At 42.5% G+C, this 23,360-nt stretch overlaps 2 protein-coding genes across 4 annotated transcripts in view; one reads left to right on the top strand and one right to left on the bottom strand.

The window, feature by feature from the left end:
- LOC134350976 (zinc finger matrin-type protein 4-like) overlaps window positions 1-23,360 on the top strand; it is a 317,635-nt gene that overhangs the window by 104,469 nt on the left and 189,806 nt on the right. For both annotated transcript variants that reach the window (XM_063056919.1, XM_063056918.1), the window contains exon 4: window positions 14,566-14,719. In XM_063056919.1, coding sequence (XP_062912989.1) covers window positions 14,566-14,719 — 154 coding nt within the window. The remainder of the gene's footprint in view (window positions 1-14,565; window positions 14,720-23,360) is intronic.
- LOC134350977 (zinc finger BED domain-containing protein 5-like) overlaps window positions 11,657-23,360 on the bottom strand; it is a 121,222-nt gene continuing 109,518 nt past the window's right edge. For both annotated transcript variants that reach the window (XR_010019036.1, XM_063056921.1), the window contains exon 2: window positions 11,657-11,777. Coding sequence is in view for 1 of the 2 variants with exons in the window: in XM_063056921.1 (XP_062912991.1) it covers window positions 11,755-11,777 (23 nt within the window). In the remaining variant the exon portion in view is untranslated. The remainder of the gene's footprint in view (window positions 11,778-23,360) is intronic.

Below are 23,360 nucleotides of genomic sequence, written 5' to 3'. Positions count from 1 at the left end.
GACTTAGTGTACTCAAGCTCCCCTTATAAGGCAAACCAGCCAACCCAGAGAGCTCTACTCCCTCAGTGACAGAGGTTTCCTTTTTCTGGTAAGGAATGCAAAGCAGGGTACAATATACCAGTATAGCCTCATCAAAGCTCTGTACTAGTACAGTACGACCCTGCACAACTCTATTCTCTCAGCTAAGTCTCCCCTTCAAGCTCCATAGTTCCAAAGAAACCAAACCCAGTTTGTAGCTGCAATTGTCCATTCCTTCCCTGATTTTCTTTAAGGAAGAAATTCTTCGGTGCTTACCTGGTTTGGCCACTATATGGCTACAACCCCCCCACCCCTCATCACAGTGACAAGCCGCTGTCTTGTCACTGAGGCTCTTTAGATAAGCACATGAATATGTAGAGAATGGAGGAATATGGATTTGACTAGGCAGAAGGGACTAGCTCTGTAGGCTACTAATTACTAGTTTAATGAGTTCAGCTTGTCTTTCCACAGTATATGTCCTGGAAATTCCAGCTGCGGTTTCCTGATTGATGATATCTGCTCCCTTCTTATTCTGTTTTTTTTTCACAACGCTTCCTCATTTGTTACTCAGTTTTTCCACGATATTTTCATCACTCTTCTCAAAAACCACATTTCTGCAGCTTCAAGTCTTCCCTTACTTAGGAAGGAGGAGCTCAAACATCTTGCAATGACAGGAAAAATTGATGGAGGAAAAAGCCGCGATCGACAGTGCATGAAATTCATGAGTTAAATCCAGGGACGGGCAGGCAAAAGTTTTGAAGAGCTTATTAGCACTTTTCAGATTAAAGATAGATAGAAGAGCATGATCAGCCATGTCATACAACATGGCACATAATGATGATGATGATGAATTAGTTCAGCACAAAATTATGGGCGAAATGACCTCTTCCTGTGTTGTATTGTTCTGAGTTGTATGATCTACCTGAGGTCAAGCTTATTGCCAGGGACCCAACATCTACCTGTTCATTCCCCACTGGCTACAGTTGCAATGCAACTATGCTAACAAAATGCACACTAAGAAAATGAATTGCTAAAATCGTTCCAATGCTTTTCATCATCTTAATGTTTTGTATCTGAGTCTTAAAAAGAACAGTTATTGCACATTCCTTTCACGAGCAAAACTCAGTTTTCATTGTGGAATTTCCCTTAAGCAAGAATGAACCATGTCAGAGGGAAAGGCATGGATCCAATCAGAGGGTTATCCTGGTTCCTATTTACCCCTAGGGATATTGCAGCCCAGTGCTGGGTCAGTTGAACTTGTGGAAACTTTAGTAAAAAATTTATGAAACCCTTTATTAAAGTTTCCTCAAATTCAACTGACACAGAACCAACTCCTGCTGTCTGTTTGTCCCACTCCCGTCAGGGAGAAGGCTATGTAGCATCCAGGCCATGACCACCAGACTCAAAAACAGTTACTTTCCTCAATCAGTAAGGCTGAGGAGACTGAGGTCCTTTAACATCTGCCGGACGATGCTGAGGATGTTCTACGAGTCTGTGGTGGCCAGTGCGATCATGTTTGCTGTTGTGTGCTGGGGCAGCAGGCTGAGGGTAGCAGACACCAACAGAATCAACAAACTCATTCGTAAGGCCAGTGATGTTGTGGGGATAGAACTGGACGCTCTAACGGTGGTGTCTGAAAAGAGGATGCTGTCTAAGTTGCATGCCAGCTTGGACAATGTCTCCCATCCACTACATAATGTACTGGTTGGGCACAGGAGTACATTCAGCCAGAGACTCATTCCACTGAGATGCAACACTGAGCGTCATAGGAAGTCATTCCTGCCTGTGGCCTTCAAACTTTACAACTCCTCCCTTGGAGGGTCAGACACCCTGAGCCAATAGGCTGGCCCTGGACTTATTTCCTGGCACAATTTACATATTATTATTTAACTATTTATGGTTTTATTACTATTTATTATTTATGGAGCAACTGTAACGAAAACCAATTTGCCCTGGGATCAATAAAGTATGACTATGACTATGATTATCACCTCCTCCTTCTAATCCACCACTCCACACCTCACCTCCACTACTTTATCATTTCCTGTCGGAGTCACCTTATGTACAGACATTCCTGTACCCAGCATTACTTTGTGGACATACAATCAGTCTATGAGTATAAGCAATCTTATGTATTTATATTTAATGTGTTCTATTATTGTGGTGCATTGGATCTGGAGTAACAATTACTTTGTTCTTCTTTACACGTGTACTGGAAATGACACTAAACATTTTTAAATCTTAGCTATCACTTCTTCACTTGACTGTGAGAAGGAGTAGCATATCACTATAGGAAGGATGTGGAAGCATTGAAAAGGGTACAGAGGAGATTTACCAGGATGCTGCCTGGTTTAGAGAGTATGGATTATGATCAGAGATTAAGGGAGCTAGGGCTTTACTCTTTGGAGAGAAGGAGGATGAGACGAGACATGATAGAGGTGTACAAGATAATAAGAGGAATAGATAGAGTGGATAGCCAGCGCCTCTTCCCCAGGGCACCACTGCTCAATACAAGAGGACATGGCTTTAAGGTGTGGGAAGTTCAAGGGGGATATTAGAGGAAGGTTTTTTACTCAGAGAGTGATTGGTGCGTGGAATGCACTGCCTGAGTCAGTGGTGGAGGCAGATACACTAGTGAAGTTTAAGAAACTACTAGACAGGTATATGGAGGAATCTAAGGTGGGGGCTTATGTGGGAGGCAGGGTTTGAGGGTCGGCACAACATTGTGGGCCGAAGGGCCTGTACTGTGCTGTACTATTCTATGTTTCTATGTCTATCCCACCACCTCCACTCCACTGGCAGTGTGGAAGTGCACCTTCTGTGGGTTTGCTTCAATGCGCCAATAAGATCTTGAAACACAAGAGGCTACAGACGCTGGGATTTGGAGCAATGAACAATATGCCAGAAGAACTCAGTGGGCTGAGCAGCATCTGTGGGAGAAAAGGGACTGGCAATGTTTTGGGTCTTGATGCAGGGTTTCAACCTGAACCATGCACAATTCATTTCTCCCACAGATGCTGCTCAAACCATTGAGTTCTTCCAGTAGATTATTTATTGCAGCGGGGTCTTAGTTTAGAAATCTGTGTGATACCTGAGTCTACACACAGAATTGCACTAGAAAGAAATTTACTCAGTTGAAGAGTTATGTGTGTGTGCGTATGTAGAGTTCTGTCAGCTTCCAGTCACAGCTGTGGTTGGAATTTGAGGTGTGTCCACCTCTCTGGTAATCAGTAGATAGTCAGACTGATTGATGTCTATACTAAGATTGACAAAGCTTCGTTGATGTATTAGGAACACAATAACCATATAACTATATAACAATTACAGCACGGAAACAGGCCATCTCGGCCCTTCTAGTCCATGCCAAATACTTACTCTCACCTAGTCTCACCAACCTGCACTCAGCCCGTAACCCTCCATTCCTTTCCTGTCCATATAACTATCCAATTTTTCTTTAAATGACAATTTCGAACCTGCCTCTACCATTTCTACTGGAAGCTTGTTCCACACAGCCACCACTCTCTGAGTAAAGAAGTTCCCCCTCGTGTTACCCCTAAACTTTTGCCCCCTAACTCTCAACTTATGTCCTTTTGTTTGAATCTCCCCCACTCTCAATGGAAAAAGCCTATCCACGTCAACTCTATCAATCCCCCTCATAATTTTAAATACCTCTATCAAGTCCGCCCTCAACCTTCTACACTCCAAAGAATAAAAACCCAACTTGTTCAACCATTCTCTGTAACTTAGGAGATGAAACCCAGGCAACATTCTAGTAAATCTCCTCTGTACTCTCTCAATTTTATTGACATCTTTCCTATAATTCGGTGACCAGAACTGTACACAATATTCCAAATTTGGCCTTACCAATGCCTTGTACAATTTTAACATTACATGCCAACTCCTATACTCAATGCTCTGATTTATAAAGGCCAGCATACCAAAAGCTTTCTTCACCACCCCATCCACATGAGATTCCACCTTCAGGGAACCATCATTCCTAAATCACTCTGTTCTACTGCATTTTTCAATGCCCTACCATTTACCATGTATGTCCTATTTTGATTAGTCCTACCAAAATGTAGCACCTCACATTTTTCAGCATTAAACTCCATCTGCCATCTTTCAGCCCACTTTTCTAACTGGCCTAAGTCTCTCCGCAAGCTTTGAAAACCTGCTTCATTATCCACAACGCCACCTATCTTAGTATCATCTGCATACTTCCTAATCCAATTTACCATCCCATCATCCAGATCATTAATGTATATGACAAACAACATTGGACCCAGTACAGATCCCTGAGGCACACCACTGGTCACTGGCCTCCAACCTGACAAACAGTTATCCACCACTACTCTCTGGCATCTCCCATCCAGCCACTGTTGAATCCATTTTACTACTTCAATATTAATACCTAACGATCTAACCTTCCGTGTGGAACCTTGTCAAAGGCCTTACTGAAGTCCATGTAGGCAACATCCACTGCTTTACTCTCGTCAACTTTCCTAGTAACCTCTTCAAAAAATTCAATAAGATTTGTCAAACATTACCTTCTACACACAAATCCATAAGATGTCTGATCCTTGGCTGTGCGTGACATGCAGCGCGTGACTATCTGAGATTTTGGGGAATTCTGCCTTCAGTAAAGGGCTTGACGAAGTCAATGATCCACCAGCAATGTTTAAGATGTTGGACCCTCTGAGAGGGAAGGGGTACTATTTTCTTCTCCACTGATCTATTGAAGCCGAGTAAACACCAAACATCACTTTGCTAAAGGCCATCATTCACCCCTGCTGGTCACATCACAGTGAACACAAACAGCTTGCAAAAAATCCCTAAATTTCTAGTCCAGCTTTAATACAACTGGAAGAGAAGAATAATTAAAATAAAACTAAATTGCTAGTGGGAAAATTAAACACGTTGCAAGAATCAAAAAGTAGCTAGGAACCTGTTTATTTTTATTGTTGCCAGCTTGGTTCCTGGCCAGAATCTGGGGATCTGCATTCAATGTGATGATACACAGAAGGAGAGGAAATTTTGTTTATTTGGATACTCATCATTTTCAGAGCAAAGCTGAATTATTTTTAAGTGCTTATTTTGCAATTGTCATCTCAATTTTGTTTTGAAAATGACATTTAAATGATAGTATTCGGCAGCCAAATGCAATTGATCATAGCTGGAATGGCAGTCCATGAGCTGAAAGACTTGGTACTGAACCTGGTAATTTGATGCTGTGGTGAGCAGATATATTGAGTTGCATTGTGGTGTACTGGCCATAGAGGTCTGGTCTTACTGGCTGTATCACAGGCTGCTATACAAAACTCCACTGCACGGAAATGCAAGAGACCACAGGGAGTGGTGGACTTAGCCATTTCCACTGTGGGTACAGCTCTCCCCACCACCCAGAAGAGGCAGTGTCCCAGGAAAGTGACATCTGTCATCAGGGACACCCACTATGCTGTCTTGTCGATGCAGCTATCAAGCAGAAGGTACAGGAATCTGAAGACGCACACCTCAAGGTACAAGAACAGCTTCATCACCACTGCCATCAGGTTCCAGAACCTACCGGAAGAACCCTAACATGACCTTATACACCTTGGCTCCTTCGTACCCTCCTGACATTCTTCGCCTCCTTCCTCCCTCCCTTCCTTCCTTCCTCTCTTACTCCCTCCTTCCCTTCCTCCCTCCCTTCTTCCTTCCTTCCTTCATTCCTTCTTTCCTTCCTTCCTTAATTCCTCCCTCCCTCCCTTCCACCCTCCCTCCCTCCCTCCCTTCCTTCACCCTTCCTCTCTCCCTCCCTCCCTTCCCTCTCTCCCTCCTCCCTCTCACTCATGTCTCTGTGTTATTTTTGTAGTTCAATTTGCACACATATAAGTCTTGTATAATCTATATTAATTCAAGTTTATGCTAACTTATGCTTGTCCCTAAAAGTTAATTTTCATGGCATTTTTAGCTTGGGTATGTGTGCCTATGACAGAAGTAAACTTCAACTTCATTGCTATCCTGCTCCATGCTAGAACCAGTGATACCAGGATAACATTAAAGCTGCTTCAAATAACTATGTTTTTCTTTGGTTTTGTTGAAAGCAGGGGTTCCCAACCTTATTTATGCCATGGACCAATACCATTAAGCAAGGGGTCTGTGGACTCCAGTTTGGGAACCCTGTTTTACAGAAAAAGTTCAGTTCAGCTTCACAACAGAATTAGGCTGCTTATCCCATTGAATGTGCTCCGACATTCAGTCGACTGATTTATTTACCCTCTCGACCCTATTCTCCTGCCTACTCCCCATAACCTTTGACACCCTTATTAATTAAGTACCTATCAACTTCTGCTTCAAGTATATCCAATGACATTGCTTCCATAGCCATCTGTGGCAATGAATTCCACAGATTCACCAATCTCTGAGTGAAAAAATCCTCCTCTTCTCTGTTCTAAACTGATGTTCTCCTATTCTAAGGCTGGACTCTGGTCCCACTATTGGAAACATCCTCTGTGCATCTACTCTGTCCAGGCCATTCAATATCCAGCAAGTACAGGCCCAGAGCTATCAAACAGTCCTCTTACAATTAACCCTTTCATTCCTGGGATCAGGCTCATGAGCCTCCTCTGGACCCTCTCCAATGCCAGCACATCCTGTCTTAGATGTGGGATATTCTACTGGAAATCTGCTATTCTTTTATATTGTCACCTTCCTGCCAGAGGCACTTTATAAAAGTAAAATCAGTACCTTCTGTGCATTATTAATAGTCAACAATCTTTGTCCTAACAATTGCAAATATTAATAGAAATAGAAATTGGCAGAGCTAGGTTGTACCTTCCTGAAGCAGGTTTGCAACCTGAAATATCAACTGTTCTTTTCATAGTCATGGAGTCATAGAGAAGTACAGCATAGAAACAGGTCATTCGGCCTATTTAGTCCATCACAAAACCATTTAAACTGCCTACTCCCATCAATCTGCACCGGGACCTTCGCCCTCCATACCCTCTACCATCCATGTACCTATCCAAACATTGTTTAAATGTTGAAAACAAACTCGCATGCACCACCTGTGCTGGCAGCTGATTCCACACTCTCATGATCCTTTCAGAGAAGAAGTTTCCCTTCATGTTCCCCTTAAATTTCTCACCTTTCAACCTTAACCCATGACCCCTAGTTGCAGTCCCTCCCAGCTAGAGTGGAAAAAGCCCGCTTGCATTCACCCTGTCTGAACCCTTCATAGTTTTATACACCGCAATCCCATTTCCTCTCAGTCTTTTACATTCTAAAGAATACAGTGCTAACCCATTCAATCTTTCCTTATAACCCAGGTCCACTAGACCTGGCAACATTCTAGTAAATTTTCTCTGTAGACTTTCAACCTTGTTAACATCTTTCCTGTAGGTAGGTGACCAAAACTGCACACAATACTTCAAATTAGGCCTCACCAGCATCTATACAACTTCACATAACATCTCATCTCCTGTACTCATTACTTTGATTTATGAAGGCCAATACAACCCTATCTACCTGTGATGCCACTTTCAATGAATTACATACCTTTATTCTAGATCCCTTTGTTCTACCACACTCCTCAGTGCCCTGTTCACTGTGTAAGACCTACCCTAGTTGGTCATACCAAAGTGTTAAACCTCGCACTTGTCTGCAATAAATTCCATCTGACATTTTCAGCCCATTAATCCAGTTTGAGGCAGATCCCTCTGCAAGCCATGATAGTCTTCCTCACTGTCCACTACACCCCCAAACTTGGTGCCATCCATAAATTTCCTGATCCAGTTAACCCCATTATCATCCAGATCACTGAAACAGATGACAAACAACAACAGACCCAGCACTGATGCTTGTGGAACACCACTAGTCACAGCCCTCCAGTCAGAGAGGCACCCTCTATTACCACTCTCTGGCTTCTCCCTCAAAACCAATGTCTAATCCAATCATCTTGAATGCCGAGTGAATTAACTTTACTGACCAATCTCCCATGCATGACCTTGTCAAGTGCCTTGCTAAAGTCCATGTAGGCAACATCCATTGACTTGCCTTCATCCACTTTCCTGGTAACTTCTTCGAAAAATTCTATAAGATTGGTTTTGACATGACCTATCATGCATGAAGCCATGCTGACTATCTTAAATCAGTCCATGTCTATCCAAAAACCTATATGTCTGGTCCCTTAGAATACTTTCTAAAAAGTTTCCCATAACTGATGTGAGACTCACCAGCCTATAATTTCCTGGTTTCTGTTTAAAGCCTTTTTTAGACAGCGGAACAACATTAGCTATCCTCCAATCCTCTGGTTGCTCGTAACACATCTGTAGAATCCCTTAGGATTCTCCTTCACCTTGTCTGCTAGGGCAACCTTTAGCCCTCCTGATTTCTTTCTTTAGTGTTCTCTTGCATTTTTTATACTCCATAAGCACCACATTTGTTCCTACTTGCCTATGCCTGCTATGCGCCTCCGTTTTTCCCTTAACCAGGGCCTCAATATCTTTTGAAATCCAAGATTCTGAACACTTGTTTTTATCTTTACCTTTCAAACCTTTGTACTCTCAAAATTTCACTTTTGAAGGCCCTCCATTTACCAAGTACACCTTTGCCGGAAAACAGCCTGTCCCAGTCCACACTTGCAGGAATGACATTATCTTTCCTAACATCAAAATTGGCCTTTCTCCAATTTAGAATCTCAACCTGTGGACCAGACCTATCATTTTGCATGTTTACTTTCCCCCTCACTGATCCTGCTCAATTTGCTCAAGTCCTTCGGCAGCTTGTTTTCAGTTCCAGATTACATCTGCAGTCTCTTGGGCCTCTGTCTTGGTTACTTCTTTCTTTGGATTAAGAGACATTGCAGCACCTTAAACTCTGCCACGGACGGTCCCACGTAAGGAGGGGGGCCAGTAACCTATCGTATAAACCACAGAGCTACAGGAATGCCAGTAGAAACTCCAAACACCTCATCCCTGGGAGGAGAAGGATCTTCAAAGATGGGCGACACCTGGTGAAAAACTTGAAAGACTGGCTGAAGACAGAGGACCCTGGGGAGCTGCCGTTGGTGGCTTATACCCCAGAAGGGGCATGAGTGTGATAATAATAATAATAATAACAAGTAGAAGAAAAAGAAGAAACACCACCTTAAAAGACATGATGGTGATGTTATTTCCTAGGGAGAAATCAACTTGTTAAGTTAGTGAAATGTCTTGTTCGAAGTGTGAGAATAAACTCATATCTTAATATGCTAACTGTGCATTGGGATTCTGTGTGTGATTTGGTAGAATATTTTATACAGGCTGCAGCTTAAAGTCCATCGTCCCCTTTTACTGCAATATCTGCTGCATAATTATTAGGAATTATTGATACTGACTGCACTTTGTATGTATTCCAGTAAATTTACATGCTGATTATTTCTTCGGTCGATTTCTTAGCCAGACATTGTTTTGAAAGTTGTTCATTAGTTTCATTATTGCCACATCCATTGCTGATTACTTTCATCCTGCCTTCTACAGTCACTTACGTTGAGGTGTGTGGATTAAACAGTAAGTAGCTGCTGCTGTCTCATCCATTTGTCAACTGCGATGAACGTCTAACAAGGTCTGTCCAGTTAGAGGGACAATGCAGCCAAATCTGATCGGTACAATATTCTAATCGTTAAAGATCAAAATAAATGCAGGTGCTAGAATTCAGAATAAAAACAGAAAACACTGAAAATACTCAGCAGAACAGGAGGGGAGGAGAAGATGACGGCGCAACGCAGCGCGTGCGGCCGCTCCGAATTGATATCGTATTTGTTAAATTGGGGCCATGCACAATCCTGATTTGATGGAGACGGACGTGAGGAACATCTGGAGAAACTTCTGAAATGCCTGCTTCGCTGCTGCTGCTACTGTGTGATCGAGAATCTCCGGAGGGGAAGGCCCCAATTCCTCGGATTTGCCTATTGCCTGTTGCCAGGGCCGGGGTCAAAGCGCTTGCCAGAGATGGTGCTCGGTGCTCGGTGTCAGAGGGCTGGTCGGAGGCTCGAAGTTTTCTGACGGACTCAGAGTCGGACTGTGGTCGGGTGCTTCCAGGATGCTGCATCGGCAAGTTTGCAGCGCTGGAGGCTCATGGCAGGGAGAGTTTCTCCCTTCAACCGTCTGCGTGAGATGATGGGACTTTCGAGAGACTTTGAGACTTTTTTTTACCGTGCCCGTGGTCTGTTCTTTATCAAATTACGGCATTGCTTTGCACTGTTGTAACTATATGTTATAATTATGTGGTTTTTGTCAGTTTTTTTAAGTTTTGGTTTGTCTTGTGTTTCTGTGATATCATTCTGGAGGAACAAATTGTATCATTTCTTAATGCATGCATTACTAAATGACAATAAAAAAGGACTGCGTGTCCTCATAATCTAATTTAATCTAATATCTGCAGAAAGAGAAAGATAATTAAGGTTTCAGGTCTGAGACTGGTTGGTCCTTAACCGAAGCAATGTGTGGATTTCTGGACACTCTTCATAAGAAGGGTTGGCAGACCTTTGGAGAGTATGGGGAAGACTTCTCCTCCTCACCACACTCCTAACATGGTGGCAGGGAAGGAGGACAAGAATTTTGTGCAGAGACCGCAGCAGCAATGTGTGCTTTCCTCAGAGTAGATTAGGGGAGTGAGGATTGGAAAGGTTCAAACTATTAGGGCATTTATGAGAAAAGGAAAATAAAGCTATCAAGTGGTCCAATCTGTTGATTACATTATTAGGACAAAGTATCTCACTGTGTCCTCAGTTTACAGATAAATCACATACAGATTAACAGTGCAAATCAAGTGCTCTCCTGATAGACCATCCATGTGTATTGCTAACCGCTCTTTATGGAATTTTCAAACCCAATATCTGGGCTTCACGAGGAAATCTGCAGATGCTGGAAATTCAAGCAACACCCACAAAAAGTGCTGGTGAACGCAGCAGGCCAGGCAGCATCTATAGGAAGAGGTGCAGTTGACGTTTTGGGCCAAGACTCTTCGTCAGGTCACCTTCGGGTTTGAAAATCTCCCTTTCAGCATAATCTTAGCTGCTTTGAATCTTAACTCCATGCACTCCTTTAGCTTACAATACCTGTTTACACTTCAATGTTAACATTACTGCACTGTCATTGTATAGTTCTCGGTTAATTATGCATTTTGAGGGAGGGGCCACTTTTAGTTTAACAGTCTAGGTTCAACCCTACATCTTCTTAGCCTTCAGTGTGCATAGTATAGTGTACCACATTATTCATGCAGTCCTGCTATTCATGGAAGCTGTACAATTTTACAAGCTCCCCTTACTAATATTATACCCAGATTATTGAATTTATTTTCTAAACACTTATCTCTCAGCTGCTTCTAAATTTCATTGTAATCTTACTTGAAATTTTCTGACATTCTAGCTCAGTGAGGCTCATACCTAAAGTAAGGTATCTCTGTCAGCTTTTGACAACTAAAGGAGTAAAACCAGTTTAGCTGTTACATTGTTAGTTCAGCAAAAGTAGTACGAAGCCATTGTAAAGCTATGGATAGAGGGGATTATGTTTTAATGTTGTCTCCCACTGATATGGAAGAGTCATCCCTCTGCATTCAGTGCGCAAATGAAACTATAAATTCCCTCTTTATGAACAATTTTTTTAATACAGCGTGCACAGAAAAAATCATTCCCCTCACTTCAACTCTGTTTTCCCCTGGTAGGATTATAACGGTGTTCCAAGTTCCATGTAACAATCGCCCTGATGTGACTTCCTCTCAGTCTGACTGTAGGCTGTCATCTGAAAAACACAGTGTATGGTGCTTTAGTGCCCTGGGTGAACAGTTGGCGTGGCTTCACAGAAACAAATGCATTTCCCTCATTCTGGTAACACAGCTATCGGCAGCGGGAATGAATACTTATCCATTTTCCCCGGAGAACTAAACCGGTAAGAAACAGATGGAAGAGGTTGACACTTTGCTGAACAGCAAGTGACTGAAGAGGAACATTTACTGCAGCTTCCAAGTCACTCTTTTACATTACAGAGTCGAAACTTGCCCTCTTCCACATGTGAATTTAGTGCTGACTGTGAATAATTATCTGCTCACAGTGGTTAATTTTTTGCAACTGCTCTCAGACCTACTGTGCAGAAAGCTGTTCATTTCCGTAGTTTTTATTTTCCCGTCTGCTGCATCCTTTATAGATAAGTGGTTTGTAACCAAGAACATATGCTTGGTAATACAGCAGGTGCCCCTGCTGTGTGACAAGCAGTTCTAATGAAATTTTTGCCTGTTTAACAAATGTTTAGTGTCACTGACATTACTTCTGTCTGTTTGTCTTAAGTTTATCTCCGCTGCCTAATTGTACACATTCAATAACCAGTGACACAGGTCGATGAGGGCTGCTATAAAGTTCTCTCCACCCACTTTTCTCCATTTTTTTAATGATGGCTTCAGGTTCCCTCTTCACCTCAGGCTGCGTGACAGGAAGTTCTAAGATCTAAAGTGGCAAGTCTGCAAACGCACAGGATTGAAAGTAGCTACCCTGCCATGGAGATCTTCCTTTGCCCACTCATGCCTCACCCAACCATTCATCCACCCCTCTATGTGGTTCACATTGGCCTCGGCTTAACAAATTCACTACAGCCATACATCATACCATAGTCTTTGTTTCCATTACTATGTGTTTAGTTTGGCCTGTCGCACTTGCATAACTCAAGGCTCAATTCAGCCTGTAGCTCCATACCTGTTCCTCCCATCTCGTGCTCCAGTTCACAGAGCCCCAGCCCAAAGTTTAATTTTGCTGCCCCTTCAGAAGTACAAGGGCCTAAAAATGCTCTGTGTCCCTCAGTAATGTTGCATGCTAAGGACTTAAATGACTGCCCCTTACACAGCCCCATTAACTCAATGCCAAGTCTTTTGAAGCATTTGAACACCCCATGCAATACCAAGCTTGTACTTCTCCCCCCATTTATCAGAGGAATTTATTGTATTCATTAACAAAATCTGGGAGTCGTTGGCAAGCAAATACTTATTGCCTGTCCACAGCAGCCTTTGAGAAGATGATAGTAATCTGCTTTCTTGATCCTCTACAGTCTTCCAGTGAAGATAGCCTCTGGAGAGAGTTCCTGGACTTAGCTCCGATGACAATGAAGGACCAGCGATATGCACTCAGTGAGAACTTTATTAGGTCCTTCCGGTACCTAATTAAGTGGGCACTGAGTGTACATTTATGGTCTCCTGTTGCTGTAGCCCATCCACTTCAAGCTTCAACGTGCTATGTATTCAGAGATGCTATTCTGCACACCACTGTTGTAATATGTGGTTATTTGAATTGCTGTCACCTTCCTGTCGGCTTGAACCAGTCTGGCCATTCTCCTCTGACCTGTCTTATTAACAAGGCATTTTCACCCACAGAACTCCCACTCACTGGATTTTTTTTTTTTGTTTTAATGCACCATTCTCTGTAAATTCTGGTGCATGAAAATGATCTGAAAATCAGAGGGTTTTTTGAGATACTGAAACCACCCCATCTGGCACCAACAGTCAAAGTCTTTTAGATCACGTTTCTTCCCCATTTTACTAGTTGGTCTGAACAAAATTCGAACACAAACACTGAAAGGACAACTTCAGGCTGAAGTCTCAATTGTTTTTCACTTTAATACTAATAATTGGATATTGCAATCACTTTAATTGTGAACCTCTCTTTTGAGCATTTCAGTGCTGTTTAAGAGCTGTGCCTGGTCTTTTGTTAGTCATGGAATCCGTTGTTAATTTTGTTCAGGTGGAAATAAAAAGTAAAGATTGACACAACTGGACAGCTGTCCTGATTCCCTCCTAATTAACTCAAAGATGCATTTTGGACTTTTCCCTTGGATACTCTGCCTTAACCATACCAGAAGAACACATAAACTGAATTATGCTCAAATTGTCACTTTACCATCCACTATCATGATGTGCAATTGTCCAGCCAACTCTACTGTGTTTGTTCGTCTTGGTCGCAGAGGTGGCAGATTTAGGAGGTGCTTCAGGGACACCTGGACAAGCATCCGTAATGTATTGGAATGCACAGTAGGCACAGCTGATTAACTCAGTGTCAATGGGCTTGGCTGTAGTTCTTGTTTTTCATATGAATTTTGCTTTTATGATGCCACATGACTGATGTTGCTGGAAGTAAGTTTTTCATTGCATCTGTGCATAAATATACTTGTGCATATGACAATAAAGTCAACTTTAATTTTGCGTTTAGTGAGTATTTGATGAGCTGTATATTTAATCCTGTAGGTAAGGAACTGGGAGATGGGACTCCAGAACTCTCTGTTGATTGGGAAGCATTTTAAAAGTTCACTGGAGTGACTGTTCTCGTTCAAAGTTTTAATTTCTCTGATCCCATAAAGGAGGGATGTAACTCAATCCATTTTTATTCAAGTGTTGAACTACTTTCATGTCTTATCAACTTGGGAGTATGAAGCAATTTTTTTTTACCTGAGCTTTACAAAGGTTGGACTTCCAGGAGGTGAATCTCCTTGCTGACCAGAAAAGAGGAGGATGTTAGACAGCTAACATGTTTGTTTTTGTTCCTTTGTGCAGGGAAGTGATGAGGGGGACGTGGACAAGAACAAATGCTGCACGCTCTGCAACATGTCCTTTACTTCGGCTGTAGTGGCCCAGTCACATTACCAAGGGAAAATTCACGCCAAGAGACTGAGACTATTACTGGGAGAGGAGTCACCTCTGGGAGCAGGTGGGCCCTTTACGTATAATATAATCTAGTGGCAGAGAAAGGAGAGTGTCTACCATTGAGCATCTCACATCGGAAGATGGCAACTTCAAATTAAGCTCGTTCTACTGGAATGCTGTCCAGAATGGGGAATTCCAACTCTGAAGTTACAATGAGGAAAAAAATGATGTCCCTGGAGAAAAGAGATTGAGAGGGAATTTGATGGAGGGGTGGAGGGAACCAATTTCCAGTCAAAGGCAATGAGTAACACATTTCAGCTTTTGAGTTTGAGAAAAGGATGCAAAGGGACATAAGCAAAATCTTAAATCAGAGAGAAAGCAAGGTCTGAATTCAAACTTTTGAGGAAACAGGATGAATTAAGGTTTTCAAACTGGAGCTGGTTCAGCACTAGAGGTGGGAAAACCTGTGGAGATGAGAAAATTAATAGGACTGATGTGATTGCTCTCCTGGGAAGCAGTAGCAACTTGATGAACTGAATGGCATCCTATGTGTTTATCTGATTTTATAGTGCAAGGTTTATTTCATGGCTTGGTGGGAAATTAACAGGGGGACCAAGAAATGATGGGAAAAGGCATTCTGGAGGTTAAATTCAGCAACTAATTACACATTGTGAGTCCTCACCAGTGGTGTCTTGTAGCATTGGATACAAGTTCCATCCAGATGAGCAGTGACCTGCTACCTCAGCTCACCAACACAGAGGAGAAACCGATCCTCAGCTTTGGGAACAGAGCACACACCAGCCCATTAGTGCCTGTTCACACCCACTCGACACCGCAGGATGAAAGGGAAATGCATTTGAGTAGCTGTGATATGCTTTGTAGGCTTGGCAGGTCAACGATAGACACATTAGGTTCCTGCAGTCTTGGGTAAAGCTGTACATAGATTCACAGAGATTTTTCTGTGTTGTTGGCTTGCCCCATTGAGTATATTAGAGTCAAAGATTCAGACAGCATGGGGAAACGGACCCTAAATAGAACTAGCTTGGTCCATGCGAACCAAGATTGCCATCCAAGTGAGTTCTTCTTGCCCATATGTGCCCCATGTCCCCCTAAACCTTTTCTATCCATGTACCTGTCCAAATGCCTTTAAAAGGTTGCTATTGTACCTCCATCAGCCAGCTCATTCCCTATAATGACCACCACCCCTGGGTGAAAATATTGCCCGTCAGGTTCCTGTTAAATCTTTCCCTTCTCACCCTAAATTTATAGCTGCAAGTCAGTGATTCCCCAACCCTGGGAAAAGGACAATGTGCATTCACACTATACATGCAGCCACCCCCGCCCCCTAGATTTTACATACCTCTATAAGATCACCCTTCATTCACCAATGCTCCAGTGATTAAGGTACCTACCTGCTCACCTTTTCTCCATAACTCAGTGCCTCAAGGCCTGGCATCATCCTCGTAAATCTCCTCTGCACGCTTTCCAGCTTAATGGCATCTTTAATGTAACATGGTGATCAAAACTTCCAAGTGCAGCCTCACCAATGTCTTAGGCAACCACAACATGATATCCCAAATTCCAGACTGATGAATGCCATTATGACAAAACTTTCCTCACCCCGCTATCTACCTGCAACGCCACTTTCAGGGAGCCTTGCCCAAGTATTGGGCCTTTCAGGACCTTTTGGTGGGCTTCAGCTATCCTGAGCAGAAATCTGCTTTGAGATGAATAATCATGAGATTTAAATGAGCAGGGCCTTTCAGGACATTTTGGGTGAGCCTTAAATATCAATTGTTTTTGTGGTGAGCGAGCTCAAGATTTAAAAAGTGAGCAGGGACTTTCGAGACTTTTCAGTGGGTTTCAGATATCGTGAGCAGTCAGTTGTTTTGAGGTGACCAAGCAGCAGGTTTAAAAAGTGAGTGGGGCCATTCAGAACTTCTTGTCGACCGACAGATATAGCAGTTTATTAGATAATTGGCAAAGGCCAATAAAAAGTTAGATTTTTGTAGAGCAGCCATTGTTGGAGCAGATATTGTGCGAGTGTGCCATTGTTAAAGGGGGGAGTGTGAGGCTTTGGCAAAGGGGTATGGTAGCCCCATGGTAAGAACAGGGTTTTTAATTTGATATAGCAAATATCAGTTTTTTAAATTTATATATATATTTAGTATCAGTGTCAGGATGCAGGCTCAAAGTTGATGATGAATCTGAGTTTCAAATGCCACAGTGCATCCGGGAGGGGGAGAGTTACCCAGTAGATTAGCTACTTCAAATTTAGTATGTGGCCAGGGACAAGACGGTGTGACTGTGAGTGAAGCAGGTATCGGGGTGCAAAAGGTAGCGTCGGAGGAGTCTCAGCCCTTGAACTTGCCCAACAAGCCTAAGATTGTTGCTCCCTGTGAAGATGAGAGTGAGGGCTGGTAAAAAGGATGAACAACCAGACTGTGGCAACATGGATCAGAGAGTCATTCAAGAGGGGGAAATATAGTTGTAATGGAGATAGTATTAGATAGGATTAAATTATGAGGACACTCAGTCCTCGTTTATTGTCATTTAGAAATGCATGCATTAAAAATGATACAATGTTCCTCCAGAAAGATATCACAGAAACACAGGACAAACCAAGACTAAAACTGACGAAACCACATAATTATAACATATAGTTACAACAGTGCAAAGCAATACCGTAATCTGATAAAGAGCAGACCATGGGCACGGTAAAAAAGAGTCTCTAAGTCCCGATAGCCCCATCATCTCACGCAGACGGTAGAAGGGAGAAACTCTCCCTGCCATGAACCTCCAAGCGCTGCCAACTTTCCGATGCCGCATCATTGGAAGCACCTGACCACAGCAAACTCTGAGTGCATCCGAAAACTTCGAGCCTCCGACCATTCCTCCGACATCGAGCACCGAGCGTCATCCTCTGCCGAGCACTTCGACCCTGCCCCGGCCGCCGAGCAACAAGCAAAGCCGAGGACTCGGGGCCTTCTTCTCCGGAGATTCTGGATCACACAGCAGCAGCGGCAGCAAAGCAGGCATTTCAGAAGTTTCACAGATGTTCCTCCATGCTCTCACGTCTGTCTCCATCAAATCAGGATCGTGCACGGCACCCTACTTGACAGATGACAGACATCACCACCGGAGTGGCCACTGCGAGCTGCGTCGTGCCGCCATCTTCTCCTCCCGCCTCTATATACTCTATCACTAGGATTAAGAGTACTGAAGGATGTGTTGCCTGCCTGGTGCCCAGGTTTGGGACATCTTAACTGACCGGCAGAGGATCTGAGATGGGAGGAGAAAGATTCACTCATCATAGTCCCAGTGGGTACCAATGATGTAGGAAGAACAAGGAAAGAGTTTCTGCTGAGTGAATTTGAGCAGCTAGGGATTAAATTAACATTCAGAACCAGAAAGGTAATAAACTCTGGATTGTTACTTGAGCTGTGTGCGAATTGGCACAGGCTGAATAACATCAGAGAGCCAAATGCATGACTGAAATACCAGTGTGGAAGAAGCGGATTTGAATTCTTGGGACATTGGTGCCACTGTTGGAGTAGGAGAGAGCTGTTCTGATGAGACAGTCTCCAGCCGAAGCATGCCAGGAACAGGGTCGCAGTGAAAGGTATATATCCATGGCTGTGGATAGCTTTAAACTGAATAGTAGTGCGGTGGATTCAACAGCTTGGAAAAGTAAGGATAAAAGTAAAGTGGGAGGAGAGATTACAGAAGTCTCCAGGATTTAATAAAAAGACAGAAAGTTTAGAAAGGGGTAAAAATATACTTTTGGTAATAGATATAAAATTTAAAAGAGTTATGAACACAGGGCTGAAGGTGTTACCTTTGAATGCATGCTCTATAAGAGATAAGGTAGATAACCTTGTAGCACAGTTAATAATTGGCAGGTATGATATTGTGGACATCACTGAGTCATAGCTGAATGAAGATTACAATTGGAAGCTTAATATTTAAGGATACACATCATAACGAAAAGAAAGGCAGGTAGATATTGGGTTGGTTCTGTTGGTAAAAAAATTAAATTGAATCCTTCAAAAGAAGTGACATAGATATGGAACCAGTACGGGTAGAGATAGGAAACTGCAAGGGGAAAAGAACCCTGATGGAAGTTGTATATAGGCCTCTGAACAGCAGCCAGGATGTGGAATACAAATTACAATGGGAAATAAAGAAGGCATGTAACAATAGTAATATTACAGCGACCATGGAGGATTTTAATAGTCATAGTCATAGTCATACTTTATTGATCCCGGGGGAAATTGGTTAAATGCAGGTGGTTTGGGAAAATTAGGGTGATGGTGGATCCAAAGAGAAGGATTTTATAGGATGCCAATGAATTCTGGATTGTGTGTTGTGTAATGAACCAGATTTGATTAGGGAGCTTAATGTGAAGGAACCCTTAGGAGGCAGTGATCATAATATGATGGATTTCCCCCTGCAGTTTGAGAGGGAGAAGTTAAAATTAAATATACCAGTACTATAGTGGCATAAAGGGAACCACAAAGGCATGAGAGAGGAGCTGGACAAAGTTGATAGGAAAGGGACACTAGCAGGGATGATAGTAGAGCAGCAATGACAAGAGTCTAGGGGAGTAATTCAGACAGTGCAGATCAATTCATCCCAAGACAAAGAAGTATTCTAAAGGGAGGATGAGCAACTGTGGCTGACAAGGGAGACCATAAAAGCAAAAGCAAAGGCATATAATATATCAAAAGTTAGTGGGAAGTTGGAGGGTTGAGAAGCTTTTAAAAATCAACAGCAGGCAACTAAAAAAGCAATAATAAGAGAAATGATGAAATATGAAGTTAAGCTAGGCAATAATATAAAAGAGCATACTAAATTCTTCTACAGATAAATAAAGAGTAAAGGAGAGGGACGAGTGGTTATCAGACTGCTGAAAAATGGTGCTGGAGAGGTAATAATTGGGGGGGTGGGGTAAAGAATTGACAGATGATCTCAGTAGGTACTTAACATCGGTCTTCACTGTGGAAGATACCAGTAAGCATGCCAGCAGCTTAGGAGTATCTGGGACAGAAGTGATAGTAGTTGCAACTACTAAGGAGAAGATGCTTGTGAATCTGAAAGATCTGAAGATAGGTAAGTCACCTGGACCAGACGGACTACACACCAACATTTTGAAAGAGGTAGCTGGAGACCTTGGGGAGGCATTAGTGGTGATCTTTCAAGATTCACTAGATCCTGGAATTGTTCTGGAGGGCAGGAAAATTACAAATGTCAGTCCAGTCTTATTTAAGAACTGAAGGAGGCAAAAGACAGGAAATTATAGGCTAATATCCCTGACCTCAGTAGTTGGGAAGATGTTGGTTCTGAAGCATGAGGTTTTGGGGTACCTTCAGGGACTTGATAAAATAGGCCGAAGTCAGCATGGTTTTCTTAAAGGGAAATCCTGCCTGACAAATTTGTTGGAATCGCTGAGCAAAGAGCAGGCAAGAGAGACAAAGGAGAGTCAGTGGATGTCGTTTATTTGTATTTTCAGAAAGCCTTTATCAGAGTGCCTCATATGAGGCTATTAAACAAGATAAGAGCCCATGATATTGCAGGAAAGAAAACAGCATGGATAGAAAACTGGCTGACTGGCAGGAGGCAGAGTGAGAATAAAAGGTGCCTTTTCCAATTAGCTGCTGGTGACTGGCGGTGTTCCACAGGGGTTAGTGTTGGAACTGGTTCCATGTCTGTGTGTCCAGAAACCTGGACTTAGACAAATTAAGATAATGAGCAAAGAAATGGCAGATGGAAAACAGTCTAGGCAAGTGTCTGGTCCTGCACTTTGGTAGGAGTAAAGGCATAAGCTATTTTCTAAATAGGAATCCAAGAAATCCAAGGTGCTAAAGGACTTGGGAGTCCTAGTTCAGGATTCCCTGAAGAATAACATGCATCATTGAATAACTACGGTGCATTGAAACAATTCAAAGGAAAACATTAACAGAGTGCCAATTCACACTCAGTGGCCACTTTATTAGGTACATCTGTACACCCGCTTGTTAATGCAGATAGCTAATCAGCCAATCATGTGGCAGCAACTCAATGCATAAAAGCACGCAGACATGTTTAAGAAATTTAGTTGTTGTTCAGACCAAACATCAAAAAGGGGAAGCAGTGTGATATAAGTAACTTTGACCATAGAATGATTGTTGGTGTCAGATGGGGTGATTTGAGTATCTCTGATATCTTGATGATTTTCACACACAGCTGTCTATCAAGTTTACAGAGAATGGTGAAAGGAAAAAAAAATCCAGTGAGCAGCAGTTCTGTGGCCTTGTTACTGAGAGAGGTCAGAGGAGAATGGCCAGACTGGTTCAAACTGACAGGAAGGCAACAGTAACTCAAATAAGTAGGCATTACAACAGTGGTGTGCAGAAGAGCATCTCTGAATGCACAACATATTGAACCTTCAAGTAGATAGGCTACAGCATCAGTAGACCATGGGCATACATTCAATGGCCACTTTATTAGGTACAGGAGATACCTAATAAAGTAACCACTGAGTATAAATGTACATTTAAATATGTAGAATAGTTGTATTGAAAAGAATGAGTAGTTCTGCAGAGAACAGATTGCAACAAGTCTCCACAATCTGACGACACCATTTTACAGGTGAAGGCTGAATGTGGATAGACATTGAAAACTGGGCAGGTTTGTACTGCCAAAGCTAAGAACCCAGATTCTGCTCTTCTGCGACAGAACTGAAGTAGCGAGTCCCCACACATTGGGAAGCAATTTTGTGTGTCATGACTCCACTGGTTGGGACTCTTGACGTGTGTTTTAGTTTTGTTGCTCTGGTAAAGTCCTGTGCTGAACCAGGGATCTTTCTGTGGCCTCTTTGCAGTCTTCTTTCACTTCCCTGGCCCATGAACTGGGAAACTGCTCCAATCCTCTATCAGAAAGACCAGCAATCCTGCAGAGATTAGTGAGAAGCAGCTGCCCAGGAACAGGGAAGTAAACAATAAAAGTGAAATAACACAATTCAAGACACTGTATCCTCTCAAAAAAACAAATGAAAATATTCTTAAGTTATTAAAAACTTTAAACAAAATGCCAAAACCATCTACAGATGATGATTATCTGACTTATGGACAGTTCTGCGTACTGTTAGGGCAAGCCAAAATAACCAACACCAATTGGTTAGCTGACAACCAATCCCAGGCTGATTTACACTGACTGGTCATGGTTCTTTTCAATATCTCAAATATTCTTGGGTAAACTGTTTAAATAGTCATGCTTTGTGATGTACTGTTGAGTTTTGAGGTTCTTGTAGTTGTGTGATTTTACGGAGTAGAAGTTTCTTCTGCGTTCTGTCTCCTGGGTTTGGGTCTCTTCAGCAGTTATAGGCGAGCGAACACCACTAATTGGCAACAAGGTGCTGTATTATATCAACATGGCAATTTCGGCAGAAGGTGTGAGCGTAATCTGACAACAGCAGCAAGCTCAATCTGAAGTTAATTAATGAGCAGGTTACCAGTGAGTCCAATAACGTCAGTGAGAAACACTGAAAAGAGCGCATGTAAGTCAGGTAGTTGAGTCCATTACCAACTTCCAATTCAATCCTGCTTTGGGAGTTGTGTTTGAATCATGGTTCAAACTTTACAAAGGTATATTCTGGGTCAAGTTCACCAGTAAAGGCAACTTGTGGAATGCATGCACTTCGCTCCAAAAATTGGATATGTCTGACCATGAGCATCATTTTTTTTCATTTTTCTAAGAACCCACATGACCAATCATTTGATGAATCTGTCTAACAGCTAACAAGCATTTTTGGAGAGCAGTCATCTCTCTTCAGTATTTGCTACCGTTGCCTAAAACATGTTAAGCATGAGGCAAATGACTTCATCATATATGCCAGTGTCATCAATCACAAATGGGAAAAGTTCAAACTGGGTAACATGCCTGAATCACAGTTGAAATGTTCCATTTTTATTTGCGAACATCAGGCACCTGACACTGCAGACCTTCACAAACAGCTCCTGGCCAGACTGGATATGACTGTTCAAGCTATTACTCAGGAATGTCAGCATTTGATCAACCTAAATTACAATTCCAACCTGGTTGAACGAAACCATATCAATGCAGTTTCCAGTGTCCCAAACATCAACACTCAGCAGGTCTCCAAGGTGCCAAACACAGCTTGTTGGAACTGTGGTGCGTGGCATTGTGTGAGAAAATGCCAATACAAGAAATACATTTTCAACAAATGTCAATGCTGTGGTTACAAAGAAGGCTTTTTCCATCCTTCACTGCCTTCAAGGCCAGTAAAACACTAGGACAAAGAGTTCCAAAAGCTATCAAAATCTACAAGGTGTTTCATGGTCATGTTTAAAGTTGACTTTGCTCTCAAAAGACAGTATGTCAACATATTTATCAGCAATCATTTGGCCAAGAGACCAACTCCATTCGGTGTCAGACATCACCATTATCTCCAAACGTATGTGGCAGGCACTTGGGTTCCCACCAGTCAAATCAACTTATCACTCTGCCTGCAGTGCGTTGGATGGAGCCCTCCAGCTGATGGATGAACTGCACTGCATGGTGAAGCTGAATGGTAACCAGCTCAAAGGTGTGTGTTTCCTAAAATATCAGCTACATCTTGGCATTGACTAAGTGGACAACTTTGATCTCAGCGCATCCCTCTGATGAGCGCTGTATGAAGACATTGGCTGTTTAAATCACGTCAT

Source organism: Mobula hypostoma, chromosome 8 (genome assembly GCF_963921235.1).
Source record: "Mobula hypostoma chromosome 8, sMobHyp1.1, whole genome shotgun sequence".
NCBI lineage: Eukaryota > Metazoa > Chordata > Chondrichthyes > Myliobatiformes > Myliobatidae > Mobula > Mobula hypostoma.
Note: the sequence above shows the minus strand (reverse complement) of the source record. Positions and strands in the feature narration are given on the sequence as shown.